The 20248-nt window shown below is 44.6% G+C and overlaps 1 protein-coding gene across 2 annotated transcripts in view; it reads left to right on the forward strand.

Annotated features, from left to right (window-relative positions):
- Positions 1 to 20248, forward strand: part of SH2D6 (SH2 domain containing 6) — a 265219-nt gene that overhangs the window by 168030 nt on the left and 76941 nt on the right. For both annotated transcript variants that reach the window (XM_085633547.1, XM_085633548.1), the window contains 4 exons: positions 222 to 300; positions 5893 to 6021; positions 18926 to 18954; positions 19045 to 19099. In XM_085633547.1, the coding sequence (XP_085489673.1) occupies positions 222 to 300; positions 5893 to 6021; positions 18926 to 18954; positions 19045 to 19099 (292 nt within the window). The remainder of the gene's footprint in view (positions 1 to 221; positions 301 to 5892; positions 6022 to 18925; positions 18955 to 19044; positions 19100 to 20248) is intronic.

Consider the following 20248-nt stretch of genomic DNA (forward strand, 5'->3'; position numbering starts at 1 on the left):
TTTAGCTAGAAGGGCTGGATCCATGCTACATTCTCAAGACAACCACTAACTACGTTAACATGTTTCATTCAGACCTCTTGAGTGTGAATTGATCTCATGTGCAGATCCTGAATTGCGGCATGAATCTGGATCGCCAGGACCTGCGTTGGGTAATCATGTTCTCTACCTTCCTTCCCTTGGTGATATTGCTAATGCGGTGATTCTTTCTTTTCTTCCTCCAGCTCCCGGGGATGCAGAGCTCCACCTGCAACAAGGCGAATGGGGCAAATCCAAATGCGGGACTCAGCAAAAGTTCACGGCGTAACTATCTCTCTGTGTTTATGGGGTTCAGGGATCAAAGGATGAGGGCTATCCTGCATATGAAGCTGATCCAGGTTTAGCACCATCTGTTGAGATCAGAGTTCTCTAGTTGCCCAGGTCCATGCATGTCTAGCTCATCCAGTTCAGATTTGTTTTGCATTGTGGTACTTGAATTTATAGTTTTATAATGCGATAAACATGACTACAAGTGCCAGAATGTTAAGAAGAAACCTGGATTGGCTGAATTTCTGAGTGCTCTTTGAGATGAGATGTTTGTGTATACTGTAGTACCCAAGTGTGGATATACAGAAAGGATATTCCTGGCTACTTTGGAAGGTAGTACTGAACTCTACCCCACTTTCAAAGGTGCTAGCGTCCACGTTAGGTATGACATTTGATTCAAGCAATGTCATAGGAAGCGGTCTTACATGACGTGAGGGTATCACTCTGACAGAAGTGAGAAGGCGGGCAGAGGGATGGTGAAGTAGGTAAAATTCATAGATGTGGTAATTCAGTGTTGGTAATGGGCTGGTAAAGGGAGGAGGTGATGCACAAAGTCTCGTGGTAAGAGGTGGTACTGGGGAAGATGGTGCTCCATGAAAGCTGGTAGTATGAGTTAGTATTGGACAAGTGGGTGATGCACCACAGCTGGTAGTGGGTTTACGTTTATAAACAGGAGACACTGCTGCAGGCTGGTAGTACCAACTGATACTGGGCAGGATGTGATCCGTGGTGGCTTGTAGTAGGAGCGGGTACAGTGGAAGGATGCCTATGTTTGGGCTGATGCTGAGGGAGGATTCAGTGTTTGGAGTCCGGTAATAAGGTCTGGCACTAGGGAAAGAGGAGATGTTAGGATGCTGAAGACGACTGTACTCGGGGGAAGAGGCAATGTACATAAGGTGGGGATGGACGGAGGCTTGTAAGAGTGGAATGTTTATTGCAGATGGTGGTGGTTGGTGGATGCTGGTAGTGGAAAAGGAAGGATACATTGAAGCTGGTACAGAAGGACTGGCACTAGATGAGATGGGGAGAATGGAGGTTGGCAATGGGGGACGATTAATGGAGAAGGAGGAATCTCAAAAGCTTTTAATAGGCAACAGATATTGGGATGGGAAATGGATTTTGATAGTGGGGACTTCTACTAGCAAGCTGGAGATATAAAGGTTTGTGAGTTACTACATCATTGCAATTACATCGTCTAACCTTTACATCATCACCACTATAGTGTTAAGGTACGTTTTAAATGTTTTTTACCACAACCTCACACTAACTACTTTACGACTACCTGTAACCTACTTCACATCAACTTTTTAACTTTTTTTATTCTTAATATGTATTATTATTTTAAATTCTAATTGTAACTCTTCTCTTTTACACAATTAATATCTTTAACTATTGTGCCAAATATAATTTCTAAATGTACTTAATTAATTTATATTACAGCTAATGTAATATCGTATATCAGAATATATATTTTCTTTTTTGATAACCTGTAAAATGTTATTTTAACTACTTGACCTCTTGCTTGATAAAATCATATTAATATTCAATTATTTCAATTTAACAACCTCTATCATATCATTAAGGTATTCTGTTAAATTGCTAACATTTAAATATAAAATCATATCCCCAGCTTTGTATTCCTATAGTTTATTAATTAAAAAAACTTCAGCACAGAAATACGTTTTACATTTCTTTTTAAATGTAATAGATGTGTATATGTGTATATAATTAACATCTAAGGTGGTAGAAACAACCCTTCCCTGCCCTCACAGCCATTTTACATGCAGTTAATTGAATTGAATTGACTTTAAATTTCAAAATAAAATGTAAATTAATGTATTTAATTGTTATTAATAATTATGACCCCAAAGTGAACTACGTTAGGTTAGGTCATTTATCTGTCAGAGTTCTAGTGACCCACAATTTAGTTGTTTTCATAGCATAGTTGAGCTGATACATTGGCCAGGGGATGTAGTAGAGATGATCTAGTGCGGGTATCATGTAAATAGTTTGGTAATGGAGGACTTGCATTGGAGGTAGGATAATGTATGGATTGAGGTTGCTCTCGTTCTCATTCTCTTGCTCTCGCTCCCTGTGTTGTTCACCCACCTTCCTCCATTTTCCTTTACTCCATTGTCTCTTAAACTTTATCCCCTGTCTTACTGTTCACTGTCAGCCTTGCTTTCTTCCTTTCATTTCCATTTCCTTTTTCCTTCCTAACACTCCCAGTCTCGCTTCCACTTTTCCTGCTTGTCCGCACTTTCCTGCTTCCATTTTTCCTAATAAAGTACAAGTGTCTCACTGCACCTTTACAAAACTCATTTTTTCCTGGCTTTTCTTTGCATTGCGGTACTTGTCCTGTATAGTTAACATAACACACAGAACATTACACACCAGCAGGGGCGGCTCCTCTGCTAAGGTGGAGCGTCACCCCTCAGGAAAAATAAAAGGATAATAACTCCACGTTTTATGATTTTAATTTTCAGAAGGCTCTAATGGTGTGCCCACAGAGCGGGGCGGGGGGGGGGGGGGGGGGGGGGGATGGATGAGCACTTTCTAAGTGGGCATGAAGGTTTGGCCGGCAGTCTTGAGCCTGCCAAACAGTCATGTGCATTTAGCATGTTCTCCACCAGGCTGCAATGCACAGCCTGGGTGGAGAACATGCACAGGCTCCCACTATCTGTGTGAGCACAGAACCACGGTGTTCAGACCAATCACGATGATGCTGTTATTGTGACAGCAGCTTCGTGATTGGCTAGGGGAGTCTGCTTCCTGCTGGCTCAAAGAGGACGGACGAGAAGCGGCAGCCGGCAGCGCAGATAAGTTAATTTTTCTTTTTTTCTTAACTCCGCCTGACCTTCCCCTCCTCCCCATGCCCCCACCTACCACTACTGCCCCGTAGCAGCCGCTACTGCGCACAAGTAAGCAAAGAAATAAGGGACAAGATATGCTCCTCATGATGTGACTTCACAACCTTCAGATTCTTGTCCATTCTTTTGTTACATTGCCTCTCGCTTTCTCTCTTTCTCTTCTCTCGGTCCCTAAGGACTTCCCCAGTGTCTTCCCTCCATACACGAGTAGCTCATACAATCCAGGTTTTCTTCTTTGTATTCTGGGACTCGTGGTTGTAATTGTACAATGGGCTGCAAAAAAAAGACTTGGACTGGGACAGATACTCACTCATGTAACTGCAGAAAATCAGTTTTAAGTTATTCTCCAATATCCTTCCCTCACTTCCTCCATTTCTGGAACCCTATCCCTCTAAATCTCGGTACTATTCTTTCTTTCACTCTGTTCCTTTTTTGATCTCTGCCTACCACTTTCACCCAATCCCTTTCGGTCTTTTTGCCTCTCTTCCTCATCCCCGCTGGCAATCCATACCAGTACTTAATTTGTACAAAGATAAGTGCCAGGGCCCTCACCGGGAGGCCAATACAGGTTGCACCACCTGCAGTGCTGCCAATGACAGTACCAACACAACTACTAACCATCACACTCCTACAAGTGTAATAGTTCAGACTATTCCAGGACTTCAGAGCTATAAGAAGTGCTTGGGCGGCATGTATTTGTTAGCCATTTGTAATGTATATTAAAGTAATAAACAACTTGTGTTGTGCTAATCCCTTAATTAGACAGACAGTGCCCCAATGTGGCAGACTGTCATAAGTGCCGCTGTTGACAATTAAGTGCTGATGCTTAACACCGTAAATCACCGGCTCCAATTCAGCACTGATCCACACATATTTCCGATTTTCCCTATTTTCGAAATACCTCATACTAAATTATAAGTTATCCCATGTCAGGCATCTGTAGCTAACCATTCCTGTTTATGTTATGGTAAGTGTATTTTTGCTTTTCTACTTGCAAATTCAAACTTAAAAATACCAGAATGCATCTGAAAATCTTGACTGGGTGGGCTACTTACACCTGACACAGGACTGCTTCGGACATCTCCTCAACCAACCGCCTGCTTCTCCCTCATGTCTCTTCCTGTTTGTGTCTGCCACTTCATCCCTGTCCACCAGCCACCCTTCTTTCCCATTGCTCCAGGTATCTACTTTTCTCCCTGTCCATCTACTTCAAGTCCTACTTCCAGTGTTTAATTTGAGCTGGTGGCTTCTGGTGCTCGGCACCAGTACTTAATTGTCAACACCTGTGCTTGTGACAGTCTGCCACAATTTAGAGATGACCACAACAACAGTTCATTATTAATTCAATATACAATAAAAATGACTCTTACCTGTTGCCCAAGCCATTCTTATAGCTTTGGGGGTCTGAATTGTCACATTTGTAGGAGTGTGATGGTTAGTAGTTGTGTTGTTACTATTATTGGCAGCATAGCAGGGGCAATGTGTGGTTGCTACTGTGTCCGCCTGAGGAGAGCCCTGGCACTTCTTTTTTTTTTACAAATTAAGGACTGCTCTGCCCTCTTTCTCAAAGCTAGTAGACGACTCCATGTCACCAAGTATGCAAAGTCCTAGGCTTTTATTTTACTCCCAGAATGCACAGGGTCATTAGGCTAAACTCCAGGTCTGCATCTCTGTGTCCTTGGTAACATGAAGTCATCTGATAATCTTATTCTTTCTACAGCCTCTCTCTTTGCACACATTATTTCCCATTACCTTTTCCCCCTTCATTCCTCCGCTCTCTCTGTATTACCCCCTCACCTCCATCCTCCCGTCCCAGTCCTGCTTTGTGGACTGGGAAGAGGAGGAATCGGGTTTGGGGTAATGTCCTATTATTTACCAGTAATCTTAATTCCCTCCTCATCTCACTGAAGTGACCTCAGACTCCAGAGAATAAACAACTGCTGTTGGCATCATTGGCCCATACCATTTCATTTTGCTCATCAGGGTGCGACTGGTTTTCAGGCGCCCATGGCGGCGTCCCCTGTAATCAAGTCAAAGGGCGGCCCTTGCTTGAACTTTTTCTTGCAACCCGGAGTTCAGGGGAAGGCAGAGCGCCATCAAGCATTTTTCAGTGAGAGACAAAATCTGTCAACATTACAAAGATAGCACCATGACTTCAATGCTGGACTCAAAGAGGGGCAGCTCACAAACATGTTGAGGTGAGACAGGATGCCACAGTTCTATAGGATAAGTCAAACGAAGAGGTAAGAATGGCGGTGTGGGAGGGATGCAAGATTATGGGTGCAGGTCACACCTAAGAGGCACCATGTTCCAGCCCTGGGCTTTCCTTGTACAAATCATTGCTTTCAGGTGATTGGCTGAATTGGATCCACCCAAGTGAACCAGGACTACAATTCCAGACTATTATAATCGAAATCATAGGACTGGTACATAGTGTCCTACGACTTTATGTAAGAGGGAAATATTGTGTCCTAAATGCTATCCTCAAAAATATTGCCCCTCTCAACGTAACAATAGAAAATCAACACCCAGTGGGAGGATACTTTTGTAAACAATATTTAGGATGCAATATTGTTGTTAGACAATATCCCTATATGTCATATATATTCTAGCATACAGCCCCAGCATAACAAGACATCATGAAGAGGCTTAACTTGCTAAACCTTCTAAAGCAATGAGAATCTTTGTTGACCTCTGAACTTGTACCTACTTCTTACAGTCCCAGAAGGACACGGAAGACAAGCTCCAGCATCAGCCACCGACCCCCGCCGCTTTTCCCTTCCTTGCCCTGTCCTGCACCCACCACATCGACGGACCCCGAAGCCCACCAGCAAATCTGCAATGGACGGTATGAGAGGTGATATCTACCTTTGAGCTTTCTCTTAATGGCCGAATATTTACCAGTCAAATGCCAGCACTGACTTCAATGGGGTGACAAAAATGGTAATCTGTATGACTTCTGAGAATTGGTTCTGCCACTTTTGGCTTTAATGTGAACTTCAATCCTTGGACGTCATTCTAATTGGAGAAAGTCTCAGAGGGAGGGGTCACAAAGGTCAAAGAGCAGTGACTAAATTATCAAACCACCCATTTTGTTCACCATTGTTAACAAATTACAACTTTTCGACGTCAGATGCATGTAAATTCAAATCATGTGTGATGCAAGCATTGCATAAAGTGTCTGTGTATTTGGGTGTGTATATAATTGCTTGATAGTCTCATGAACCGGTGCACGAATTATATGAATCTGACACGTAAACATTGCACATTACGCAAATCTAAAATCATGAAAAAGAAAAACTTCATTTTTACGTAGATAAACTATTCTTTCATTCAATAAAATTCTTTCTCACGTCCCTTCCTTTCGAAATACATATTGGTCCAATGGATCAGATGCACCAATTTGATTTTACTTCTATGTGCACTTTACTTATGCAAATGAAGCAAAGAAAATATGCACTCTGAGAAATGTGTGCTCTGCAGGTTGGCCGAGCTTTTACACAGGATACAGTTAGGTAGAGAGCAAACGTGTTCCTGCATCCCTATTTCACAAAGGAGTGCGTATGCCGCTAGGTCACTTTCCCTTATACCTGACCTGCCCAGGTAAAGAATTCAACAAGTGAAGAATCAAGGCATACTTGCCTCACATTAGACTTATGCCTCTCTTGCAGAGCTCCTGTGCTCTTGAATAGCACGAGCATATGCATCCCTTGGCGACCATAAGTGCATGCGTGTGTGGCTGCCTGGGAATAGAAAGTGGGTGCCCATGGTTGGCTTGATGAAACATGCTCCTGAGTTTGGAGAACAACCAAACCTATCACTGTTTTCCATGCAGCCCCACCCAAACCATTGGTGCTAACCGCCACAAGTGGGTGTTTAGTAGTAGCACCCTAAGATACCTTCTGGTAACATCTGTAGCAAAGGCTGCCACCAAAGGGGACCTAGAGGGCCGGCGCCATAACCGACGCCGAGCCCCGGACAAAACCGTTTTTCGCGTGCCAAGTAGCAGGGAAGCTCCCGCGCCACCCCGTCCGCTGTGACCGCCAGAGAGGCACCAGCCCCCCCCGGCCAATGGGGGGCCAGGCGTGATACAAACCCCCCAATGGGGGAAACCACGCACAGAGCGGCCCAGCACCTAGGGGGGGATATAAGCGACTCACCTTGGGATGCCTTACGGCTGGGTGAGTTGGCCTAAGGGCGGTGTGTAGGACCACTCACTCGGATGCCTTTCGGCTGGGTGAGTTGGCCTACCACAAAAGGGGTAGCTAATGGAGATGGCGCTCGCTGCCCAACCCCCGCCAGATGGCAGGGCACAACAACAATCGGCATGGTAGCGAGTTGTGGCCTAACTCCGGGGACAGAAGCTACAACCCCTGCGAGGGCAAATCCAACCGAACTAAGCAACAACCCAGTAGGGCCAAGAGACAATGTAAGCCTACAAGTGACCTGTACAAAGAACTGTCAGTCTAATCTGCTATTGTGCAATAGATATATGATTTACGCAATGTATAATGTGATGACACAAAGATGACAGCTCACCAGTAATGATTTATGACAGGAGACACAACAAATAGGCAATATGTATATGCGTGTATTCCTAATAAAACTGCGGCCAACAGGGTCCACCACAGAAGAAAGTGTACGTTGGCTTATTCATGACAAGGAATACAGGGATGGAAAGTTGGGAGTGGACAGAGTGCGGGGTTATAGTTCCTCCACCCTTGCAATGTAAAATGGGTGATAAATGGACAGGGACATCCTCGTTCACACGCATACAGTATTCAGCTGTAACCGAAACCAGCATTGGTAAAGCCAGTAGGTCTGGGTTTAATGTTCTTATATAGGCAGAAATAGCACATGGGATGGAGTCAGCAGACTCAGAGTGCTAGAGTTGCAGTGTTCTCCCTCATGCAGTTCAATGCAAGCACTCTAGTAGTGGTGGAAGGTTTCATTCAAACATCCAATAGCATCAGGTGAGAGATGAATTGTTCTCTCCAGAGACTGAAAGAGCCTTATCGAAGAAAGACAATGGTTGAAAGGGGCGGACCAAAAGTCTGTTTTTTTATCCTGTTAGCAACAGGTCAGTTTCACAGCCTTAGACCTATATCTCAGCTGCCCTTTCTAGCAAAAATACTGGAGCAATATGTTCTTCAAACTCTCACCAGCTTCATGGAGACCCATAGCTTGCTTGGGGATAGGCAAGCCGGCTTCAGGGCTCATCACAGTACAGAACTGGTGATGCTGTCCGTACTGGACGAAATTAGGACTAAAGCAGATAACAAAAAACCCTGTGTCCTAGTCCTCCTTGACCTGTCGGCGGCTTTCGAAACGGTCAATCACTCACAACTCCTGGACAGAATAAGAGACATCGGCATTGGTGGGTCTATCCTCCGCTGGATTGAGTCGTTTCTGTCAGATCGCACCCACAAAATTCAGATGGGGGACTTGGTGTCAGAGAGGGGGCCTATCCCTTGCGGTGTCCCGCAGGGATCGGCACTATCCCCCCTCCTGTTTAACATTTACCTCAGACCCCTGATCAAGAAGCTTGCCTCGATGAACTGCCAAGTCTTCAACTACGCGGATGACATACAAATCATTGTCCAAATAGACAGCAACCCTCAAGCCCACGCCCGGGTAAAAGACATCTTGAGATTTGCAGTCAGGTGGATGACCACTAATTCACTCAAGATCAATCCAGATAAAACGGAGGTGCTAGCTCTCACTAATAGCAGCAATCCTTGGAACTCCCAGTTCTGGCCTGACGAGCTGGGGGCGATCCCCGCACCAGCCGCGATGGTAAAAAGCCTGGGATTTAAAATTGACGCCAACCTCTCCTTGACAAACCAAATCACCTCTGTCTTCGGTACCTGCGTGAGCTTACTCAGGCGTCTGAGGAGACTCTCCCCCATCCTCTCCTTCTCATCAATGAGAATCTTTGGGGCCACATATTTCCCCCCCCCCCCCCCCCCCCCCGGTAACAATGTCCCTCAACCCTCTCCTTCTCCAGGAGATAGTGGAAAGATTCGGGGAACCATAAATGGACCTCCTTTCATCTCCTCAGGATGCTCAACTTCCGAAGTCCTGCTTCCTTCTTCCTTCCCAGGTGACTTGGAGGGTGGACGCAGTGAGTTTGCTATGGCCGAGGTGACTCTTGTGCGCCTTTCCTCCTCTCCTCTAAAAAGAAAGGTTCTATCAAGGATCATGAAAGAGAGAGTTGGGGTTTTATTGGTGGTCCAGTTTGGAGCTGCTACCCTTGGTTGCCCTTGCTCAGACATTTATCATCCCGTCCATAATGCATTTTCCATCTGACTCCTCCTCTCAGGTCCCCATCACTCCAGGAAAGAACACTGCGCCAACTGTCTCTGGCAGTTTAGAGTATGAAAGATTAAGACTGGAGGGCTGTGGAATAGCTCCAAATGTTGCCCTCTCAACCAAGAACTCCAGAAAAGGGAGTATGTTAAAAATGTATGAGAGATATTGGAAACATTTTTCAGACTGGTAAGAAAATAATCATCTCAGGCCTCTAATGTGTTATGGGGGAATGGGGAATGTCTTGGAGTTCTTAAGGGAGGACTTTTGGGCCTAGTGGTATCCACTCTTCACAGCCAGTGGCCAGCCATTAAGGCAATTAGAGGGACTTCATTTACTCAATTTGATCCCTTGGTTTCTTGATAGTTGAAGAGCTTTTCTTTAAGAAGACCTGTCATTCATACTCCTGTTTCTTCTTGGGACCTTTTTTTGGTCTTGAATGTGTTACATGAATCTGCATTCGAGCTGCTTTCAACCATTTCCTTACGGCTCTTGACACTACAGGTGTTATTCCTTGTTGTAGTAAATTGGGGAGAAGATTGGCCGAGATAGGGGCTCCACCTTGTCATAACCTTTCAGTCGTTTCTTTCCAGGCGAGGTGGTCTTGCGTTCTGATCCTTCTTATATTTCAAAGGTCTTTTCTTCTTTTCACTTATTGAAGGATATTATTCTTCATACTTTATTTCCTCTCATTCCGCCACTTTTGTCTTTTCGTCTTTAGTACAACTATGACATAGTTGTTACTAATTCACTAATTCATTGTCATGTATCTTGGTGCTGTCCTGCTTAATGATTATTTGGGAATAACTCACCATACAGCCAAAATAATTCAAGTATGTATGTTTTAAAAATTACACAGCATACGCAGAAATGCATTAGGAAGGATCTGTTGACCCTCCTCAACTAAATCAACAGGTAGATATCAGTGGTATCATTCGTACAAGAGGTGCCACGCTGAGTGCCACCTGTTCCTCCTTCTCACCTCTTCTATTTATATATGGGCAGCCTCTGGCAAAGCTTTTGAGCAGCATCAGGTGCATTTCCAAATATGCATTTGATAATAAAATTCACATCCAAACGGAGACAAACTCAAGATCCAGGCAGAAGTCCCATTTATCGATACCATCCTTACAAGTGGATAAGAGACACATCTCCTGAACAGAGATAAAAATTAAATCCTAGGGTAATGGATGGTGTTGTGTAGAATTGGCAGATAGGGTGATGTACCATTCAGCTTGCCAAAAAAGTTTGGAGATGCTCAAAGCCACATAGCGGCAAGCAAAGGTTCTGTAAATTACAGCTGACACAGATGCTATATTGCACCCTAAATTCCATGACCATGTGTCTCAAAGTATTTCTCTACATACTTAAACCTGACACTACTTTAAACTAACTCCTGAGTAGAGTGGGATATAGCACTGGTGGTGGCCTAGTTGAAGTAATGAAATGTAATTTAAACTATGCATCTGTAAAAAAGGTTCTAGGTGTATATTAAAACGGATGACTGATATTCCTACTGATTATTTGTACAAATATGCAGGATTTGCTGCTTCTACTCTGCCCTCTATGTGGGATGATCGACTTCGCCAGCAGGACAGGACAGCTTCTTAGGAGGAATTAGGCTCCCCAAGCTGACACCTTCCCAGTGGGATTCCCTGGAACAGCCAATCCAATCTGAGGGAGTAAAACAGGCCATGAAATATTTGAAGTTGGGGAAAGCCCCAGGGCCGGTCGGGCTTACGTCTCAACTTTATAAGATTTTTCATCCTGGTTGGCTCCCAAATTAGTCTCCCTCTTCAATCATTGTGCTGGAGTGGGCTCAATTATGCCTACTTTGGGGGAAACCCTTTAGTAGGTGGGAAAAGACCCTAAGCTCTGCCCATTTTATCACCCTACTGCGTTGCTCAATATTGATGCTAAATTGTATGCTAAAATCTTAGCTACTCGCCTCATGGATATTTCCTGTCCTTGGTATATCCTGATCAGAGTGGCTTTGTTCAGTGGTGCCAGACTTGTGATAATATACGTGCCACAGTGCACCTGATGAAAAAACTAATGTAAAGAAAATACGAGCAGTCTTCTGTCTGCTGAAAAAGACGTTTGACCTGGTGGACTGGTCCTTTCTGTGCCTCACCTTATTGAAAACAGGTTTTAGCCTTGTTTTCTTGAGAATGATCTTCTCCAACTATGCACGGCCAACAGCGAGAGTGACTCTGAATGGACAGATCTCAGCACCGTTTGGGCTCCACAGGGACACATGACAGGGGTGCGTTAGTTCTACTCCACTCTTCTGAAAACGTTTCTGAGTATAAACTAAATTACGAAAAATCTGAGATGCTGAATCTTGCTTTGCCAGCTACTGAAGCAGAAATGCAGAAAGCTTTATTTCATTTGATGTGGGCTAAAAAGTCTATTAAATATCTTGTAGTTAGAATATCTGCCTCCCCTGGAGATTTGTTTTCTATTAACTACCCCCACTTCTGACAGGTATAAAAAAAAAAGGGACTTGCGCTCATGGGGGAGTCTTTTCCTCACCTGGACTGCCAAGATCATTGCAATTAAAATGTCTATTCTGCACAAGTTACTAGAGATGTTCCAAGCACTGCCAATTTGGCTTGACCGGGCACCTTTAAAATACATTCAACAACAACTGCTACGCTTTATATGGAGGGGCAGAACACCTAGGATTTCTCAAAAGCTACCAATTCAGCCTCTGGGGGGGAGAGGGGTGGCAGCACCCAGTATTACTATCACGCTGTTAAGCAACTGAGAATCGTAATGGAATTGAATGGTCAATACTCGACTTTGTGAGGAATTGGCGTTAAATGGACCATGCCCTCACTCGCCGTCCCCTCTTGGACCCTGTCTGTTTAGCCACAGAAATCTGCAAATCTGCAAACTGCTATCTCAGTACCCCCGTGAGTACCACACTGTGAGCCTTGGATAACTATGACACAATATGAGGGATGACAACTTATCCATTCCCGTACACTCTCATCCACTATAACCCTGCATTCATACCTGCTTTGGAAGGTACTGCTTTCTGACTTTGGAGGGAGGTCAAGGTGCCATATGATCTCTTATATGTTTGATAAGACAGCCCCCAAGACCTTCCTGCAGTGTATGGCTGGTTTTGACCTTACAGAGACCGAGCATTGGATCCCTAACCCCATCATTCGTGCCGCGGACACCAGGGACAAAACCGTATTTGAGAAAGCATTCTCAATTCTTGTAGACACAAGAGGCTCAATTTCCAGCCTCTACAAGCTGATTTTAGCGCAGGACTTACCTACTGTCTGGAAACACAACAAGGAATAGGAACCTGCCCTGGGAAAATGGATCACACCTAAGCAATGGGAATGTCTGGGAAGGGATATCCACTCTTCTTCCTTTTCAGTCCTGTGCAGAAAAATACATTCCAAAATATTGTTTCGGTGGCATTATACACCATCCCCACTTCACAGCATGTACCACCTTGTATCCGCTATATGCTGGAGGAGCTGCGGGACAGTCAGAGAGACACTGCACATTTGGTGGGCCTGTCCTAAGGTTCAGCCTTTCTGGGAACAAGTAGTGCACATTCTCAAGGACATTCTTGGGTTTCAGATACCTTTTACATCATACACGATGCCACTGGGCCTTCAAATGATTGATTTATGGCCATTGGAGAAGCAGAAATGCCATATGATATTGCAATGTTTGGGGGCACCAAAATGACCATAGCTTTGAACTGGAAAAGTACAACCAGTCCCCCACTCACTGAGTGGTATCAAAGACTCTGGTTCCTTTTACCCGTAGAATGCCTGACTAGTAATGTGAATGGTACTAAGAGGGCACTGGGCCTTTCTTACCATCTGTCTCTGGTCAATAGGTTTTTGTAGTAGCCTGAGAGGTAAAAGGGGGCTAACATCAATTTAATTTCCTGATTACAGTGTAGTCTTTATGACCATACAATAAAAGTCTGAGCTCATCGGAAAGTTTAAAAGGCTTATTACAGACTCAAAGCCAAGCTGTTATAAATGAGTCGCAGAAACATAATGTAAAAATACAGAATTACTAATGGGAATCCAAAGCGCCCAACTAAATTTCTCCTCAAAACAAGAAGCATATGAGGGGTTCAGTAGCTGCAATGCAGAAAATGAGAAACAGAATCTGATGATTCGATTGCATGTTTCGATCCTGCTGCCTATACACAAGTATGCCAAAGAAAATCTATTAACACACACAATATCTACATCATTATCTCCAGTAAAATTCTATCGTCTTCACTGTAGAAGTTGTCTATATCCTTCAATTCTCCTAGCTTCCAATTTGAACATCAGGGTGACCTTGAGCATCCGTTTCAGTCATGGCAACCGGTCTCCTACTTCGTTAGCACACCTCCTTCTTGCAAAGATTTCCTTCTGTACCTCACTAGTTCTACAATACACAATGCGTCCTTCTCTAACTAATGAAACCTTGAAACTGCATCTGCAGAGGAGACAACATTCAAAAACATAAACTTTCACATCGAAGGTAAAACACGGAAGCCCAAAAACTTAAGGCCTTTGGTCATGCTAACTTTAGTAATACAAATGTGCACCTGACATTTAGATATAGGTCACAGTATTATAGCGAGTATATGAGGGTACCTTAAGCATGAGTCATGATTATATGTGTAATGCAAATTCAACTAAAGGTTGCACAACTTAAAGTATACGTGTAAATACATACGAGAACTACGATTTCATGATTAACTTGAACATTAATGTGTGTACTTTAATAAATCTCTAACATTCTACAATGAGACACTCCAGAAATATAGTTGAATACTCCACTCTCATTAATGACGTTAAGACACAGTGAGTATATCAAGTGTTGAATGCACATGAAGATTTACATTTCTGTGACGTTTATGGGTGAAGCTAAAATGACGCTGCTCCGGTACCCACCATGCCTATGAGGCAAGATGGAGACCTGTATATGGTGTGCTCTGCAGGGGTGCGCCCTGTCAGTATTGCATCTCCACTGGAAGGCATTGAGTATTTTTAATTGAGCTTTGTGCGGGGGGGGGGAGGAGGTGAGATGTGGCACTATATTCTTGTGAGCTATGACTTGGTGGGTGAGTTGGGGAGAGAGGGTTGTACCTCCTCAAGTTGGGGATCGGAAGGAGTGGGGAGGTTGATGGGGGATATGGGTTACGGCCTATTGCAAGCCTGGATTGCCTTGTGTAGGCTTATCTATGAGATATAATTGCTTTGCTATGTATGTTTGTATTGTTTGAAATTTTGATGGCCAATGACCTCAGAGGTTTAAGCTCAATAAAAAGATTTGCCCAAAAAGACAAATGACCATTGGTCTTCATAGCCCACGATTTCAACACACAACAAGAGAACAACTCAATCTTAGCAAGTCCCCTTTCCCTGATAGGTTCATACTCCTGTCCATTGCTGCCACCAGCAAGTTTCACAACAGATCTCTGGACTGCCTTGTTGGAGAGCTCAGCGTCTTCATTCTAAGAATTCACTAGTGAATGAGGCAGAATGTGCGGAGACCTGTAGATGTTTCCTCTCTAAGCCCTTACAGATTCTATGATTTATACGACGACCTGTCGTTGACCATATGAAGTGCGTATTTACTATTCTAACTTCAAGGCACCTTAATGGCCACTGTGGTAATTTAAACAGAGGACGAAAGTAAATACATGTGTTCAAAAGTATATAAACAGAATTGGGGGATCAGGCTTTGTAGCGCTGTAGTCTCTGACTTTGACGACGATGTTTACCAACACTTTAACAATCGGTCCATTTCCCATATTGTGAGTTGAATATACCACACACACGGACACACACATTCACCCTCAGTGGCATTACTTTGTAATCCCCACCCCTCACTCATTGGGCACCATATTAGAGTCAGTCAGTGTCTCACCCTGGCTGTGTCTCCGTGACTCCACGCATGCGCAGGGCTCGGAAATGTAAAGGTAACTCGTGTCGGCCTACCTGACTTTGCACACAGTGATACTGGGCACCAGGCCTGGCTCCAGGAATTTTTCTTTGGGTGGACCAAGGGTGCATTCAGGTGGGCCACTGCGGCAGTCGCGACCAGCATGACTCACAGGGCGGAGTAGTGGGTTGGGCGGGGCCCGGGCAGAGACGTTTAATTTATTTTAATTTTTTTATTTTTTTTAAATTTCTTTTTATTTGCAAAAATAAACAAATCAACAACATGGTCAATGGATTCGCATTAACGTCATTCGAACAACGGTGACACACAGTGACAGTATGAGTTAGAGTTTCCTGTGAATTAGCTAGAAGCGGTCAGTATGTTCAGTCTATGGCCTCCAAGCCGGAGCGGCGGACGTTTAATTTATTAACATTTATTTTTTTAAACCAGGAACAGGAATCCGGCAGCCAGGCTCCCTCCCCTAAGCCACTCACAACACTACAAGCAGCACTGTGATTGGTCAGGACACCGCACAGCCAGAGGCTTATGTGGCCAAACAGTCTTCGCGCACTCAGGATTGGGCACACCACTGCTCCCCTGCCCTGCTCGCATGTACAAAAGCTATTGTGCAAGACGGTAATAGGAAGAAGGCATTCAAAGGGCGTCCCTTCCTAATATCGAGCCACATTTGTATGTATCATTGTTTTGCGACCGCATTGCAGTCGCAAAACACTCGCAGTTTACCACCTACTTCAAGTAGGTGGTAAGTCACTCTGGAAGAGGAAGGGGTCGCCAGGGGACCCCTTTCCCTTTGTGAATGGATGCGAAAATATTTTTTAAGAGCAGGCAGTCGTCCCGCATACCACTGCCTTCTCTTAGAAAATGAAACAGAAATGCTTCATTTTTCTTTTTGGAATACATCCCATGTAAGGTCCCTTTGATGGGAAGAGGAGGTTTCTGAGGTGGGACTATCAGGCAAGTAACACTACCCAGCCTCCCTCATTGCCAGCCATCAGAAAGAATCTCTCTTCATTGCTATCTCCACCTGACCCCGGACTCTGCAGCACCCTCCCTTCCAGGCCTGATTATCCATTTTCTACCATCCATGTCTTGTGCACCTTATCTCACAGCTGACCATTGTCCCCAGCCCCATATCAGCCACCATCTGGCTCCTTTTTCATTATTCTCGGTAAAAAAATTAGTAAAATCACCCTCAAACTCAAAACATTGAATATAACTGTAAATATAATTAGCACACACTTTAAAATATGTTCCACAGTGGCTCTAATGACCCGACTTTTAATTAAATAAACAATAACAGAAAGGACATGACAGGGCCGGCCGCTGGTGCGAAAGTCTTTATTGGTGCCCCACCACTAACCTCTTTCTCTGTAGATACCTGTACTACCACCCTCCAACAGTGCCCTTCACCTCTCTGTAGCTTCTACCCCTCGAGACCTCATCAGACTCCCACACTACGGGCCTGATTCACAGAACTAACTTAAGACAAAATCCTAAACTTACTACCATTTTGGTATTCACAGAAGGCACTTACTCATTTTGGTATTCACAAAAGGCACTTACACATCAATGAGTAAGTGCCTTCTGTGAATACCAAAATGGTAGTAAGTTTAGGATTTTGTCTTAAGTTAGTTCTGTGAATCGAGCCCTACCACCCTCCACCAGTGCCCCTCATCTCTCCGTAGCCCCGCCCCATGACTTCCTCCTCAGACTCCCTCATTGCCACCCTCCACCAGTGCCCCTCATCTCTCCAAAGCCCTCCCATGACCTCTTCCTCAGATGCTCTCACTGCCACCCTCCAACAGTGCCCCTCATCTCTCTGTAGCCCCCCCCCCCTAAACCCCATGACCACCTCCTCGGATGATGTCATTGACACCCTCCACCAGTGGCCCTCATTGCTCCATAGCCCCTCCCCCATAACCCCCTCCTTGGATTCCCTCACTAACACCCTCCAACAGTGCACCTCATCTCTCTGTAGCCCCCCCCTCATGATCTCCTCCTCAGACTCCCTCCCTACCACCCTCCACCAGTGGCCCTCATCGCTCCAAAGCCACACTCCCCATGACCTCCTCCTCTGATTCCCTCACTGCCACCCTCCAACAGTGCCCATTATTTCTTCGTAGCCCCTCTCTCATATACATTTCATTTGTTGTATAGCGCTACTCGTAGTGTAGGGTTTCACAGTACTTTACACCATGCACACATCATGCAGAGACAATTATTCATACAAGTATTTAAATAAGACTATAGGGAGTGTCACATAAGCCAATGAGGATTACCAGGTGTAGTTATCACGTCATCCATACTGGTGGGCTGTATGTTTTAAGAGGTTTAGGTCTGGAGAAGCACAACCTCAGGATTTAAAGCATACCCCAGAGGTTGGGGGTTGGCTTTACTGATTAAAATGTATATCTCCCAAACAAACTCTTTATAGCAACATTAGAATAATGAAAGACGGACAATTCTAACTATATTGCAACAGACACAAAAAATAAGTTCTAATTATACCATTCAGGTTTGTATGCAGCTCTTTTATGACAGTTCATTGGTCACTGTCCTATGTTAGGACCGTAACCCCAGAACTGCATATAACAAAGGCAGTAACCCACTGAGCTATCCACATAAACTACAGTTACAGTTTATCTGCATTTTAAAACTACAAACGAACAAAAGATTGCTCTCCAGCAGTATCATTAATTACCACAGTTATCTGGACATTTTAATAGTTGCCTTGCAACCATCACAGAGCCAGTCATGATAATGATACAAACGATTTAAATGAAATATACATTGCTTACACAAAATATGTTTCTTGCAAGGCCCCCACAGATTTAAAAAAATAAGAACAAATAGCCACACATTTTCCAAGCATCCACGTTGCTCCCACTGCACCCTTTGGACTCTGTGTCATAGCCCAATCTGATAAGCAGCTGAATGGGTCAGGAAAGGTTAAACAGCATAAACGAACTCCTTTTCTCCAGCACTGAATAGAGAAGAAAATATCCACGCAGCATGGATCTGTTACACGGTACCAAAGAAAGGATTTGCACCCTTCGCCATGCCCCTATTCTACCTGCACGAGTGGGCGGGGACACAGCTCACCTCTCTAAAAGGAGATGTGTGATTGGGGGTGCCTGTGCGAAAGAGCCCAGGCCCAATCACGCAACTCGTAGAAAAAGAAAGTTCAGAGGAACGTTTTAAATTATAGTGCCCATTTTCTGTTGGACTTCTTGAGGTTGCTGCGTGGGCTAAGGTTCATGTTTGGGTGGGCCGGGCTCATGTTTGGGTGGGCCTGGCCCACCCGGCCCACCCTCTAGAACCGGGCCTGCTGGGCACCCCAGTTTTCCAAGTAGAGATGCGCTTGTCTCAGAAGTGGAGTTCGCCCTCACGATAGAAAGGAATGGGAAGAAGAAAAATTTGAGAAAGTAATGCAGTTTAATGATCCTGTTTATTCTCTTGCTCGTTCATTCATTGATATCTTTCTTTGTTCACCACAGATTTGTACTTGCTGCCGATTTCCGAGAAGGTAAACAAAATGTGGCTAAGTGTACTGCATATGAAGCTGCATGCGAGTCTGCACTAAAGTGCCTCCTCTCTTACATCTTGTTTTCCTCAGGAAGGCTCGGATGACGATGTCTACATGGAGTGCGAGGGAAGCCCAAGTGATTCATGTGAGTTTGCCTCGCTTTGCATTCTGGGACCAGTATGTTTTACCTTCTGATAAAAAACCTCAGGGACGTCAGGAATCAGAATGCAAAGGAAAAATGGAACGTTGTGAGCTATTCGCACGTGATGTGGGACAGATTGAGATCTTTGAATGATGAAAAGTTCACACCTGACATGGGACAGAGGGAGGTCTCGCGATTAAGTGAGCTGATTTCGGTTGTCGTCGGTTCTCTAGACTCGATAAGCTATTCACACACGCAAGGAACAACCTGAACTATGTGGAGTGGGTGAGCGATCACGAAAATGCAAACAAGCTTTGACAAATGCAATCATTTTGGACGGTGAAAATCATCCTTTACAATTCACTGTTCAGACATGTCAACTCACACGATGCCGTTGTGTGTCACATGATATCAGAGCGCTCAACATGGTCCCCGCGGTGAAGAGCCAGTATCAGAGAGTGAGCACAGGGTAAGATTGAACATAATAATAACCTGATATTTGTAAAGCGCAAACTAATCACCCCTAAGGGTCTCAAGGCACTGGGGGCCATCAGAGAGATTAAGCGAGCTATTGCCCAGTGTCACATGGTGCTGGGCTGAGCTGCCGCCGGTGATCGAACCCTGAGCCGCGTGGTCAGCCACCCTGGCTGCTGTGCCACACCCCTCCCACAGAAAGTAACGAGTGAAGGCTCTTGAAGGGATCCAGTACGTATTTTTGAAATCTCCCTGTATTGACAAGAGTCTGGTTCATCAGTATTTGTGTTTAGTGGAGGGTAGGAGTGGCTGCTGAGGCAATGCCCGAAACAAAGCCCTATCCCTCTCCATAGACCCACCGTATCCAAGGCTGCTTATTGATGGACCCCATGGCCGCATCCCCTCCAGAGCCTCTCGCCCTCTCTCACAGATTTACATTTTTATGGTCTGGCTTGACAGTGCATCTATCGCCATACAATAATGTGCGCACCATTAGAGAGGAGCTGAGGCTCCGCCAACATATTAGGAGCCAAGAGTACATGTTTTGATTAAGTAGAAGTTGTGTGCACCCACAAAAAAGGTGCTTGCCCTCCTGTGATAATTTTTTATCCATGGCATTGGAATGCTATTCAAATGTCTTAGATAACTAGATCATTTATGTTGTTTTTCCTCTGGCAG

Source organism: Triturus cristatus, chromosome 11 (assembly GCF_964204655.1).
Source record: "Triturus cristatus chromosome 11, aTriCri1.1, whole genome shotgun sequence".
In the NCBI taxonomy this organism is placed as follows: domain Eukaryota; kingdom Metazoa; phylum Chordata; class Amphibia; order Caudata; family Salamandridae; genus Triturus; species Triturus cristatus.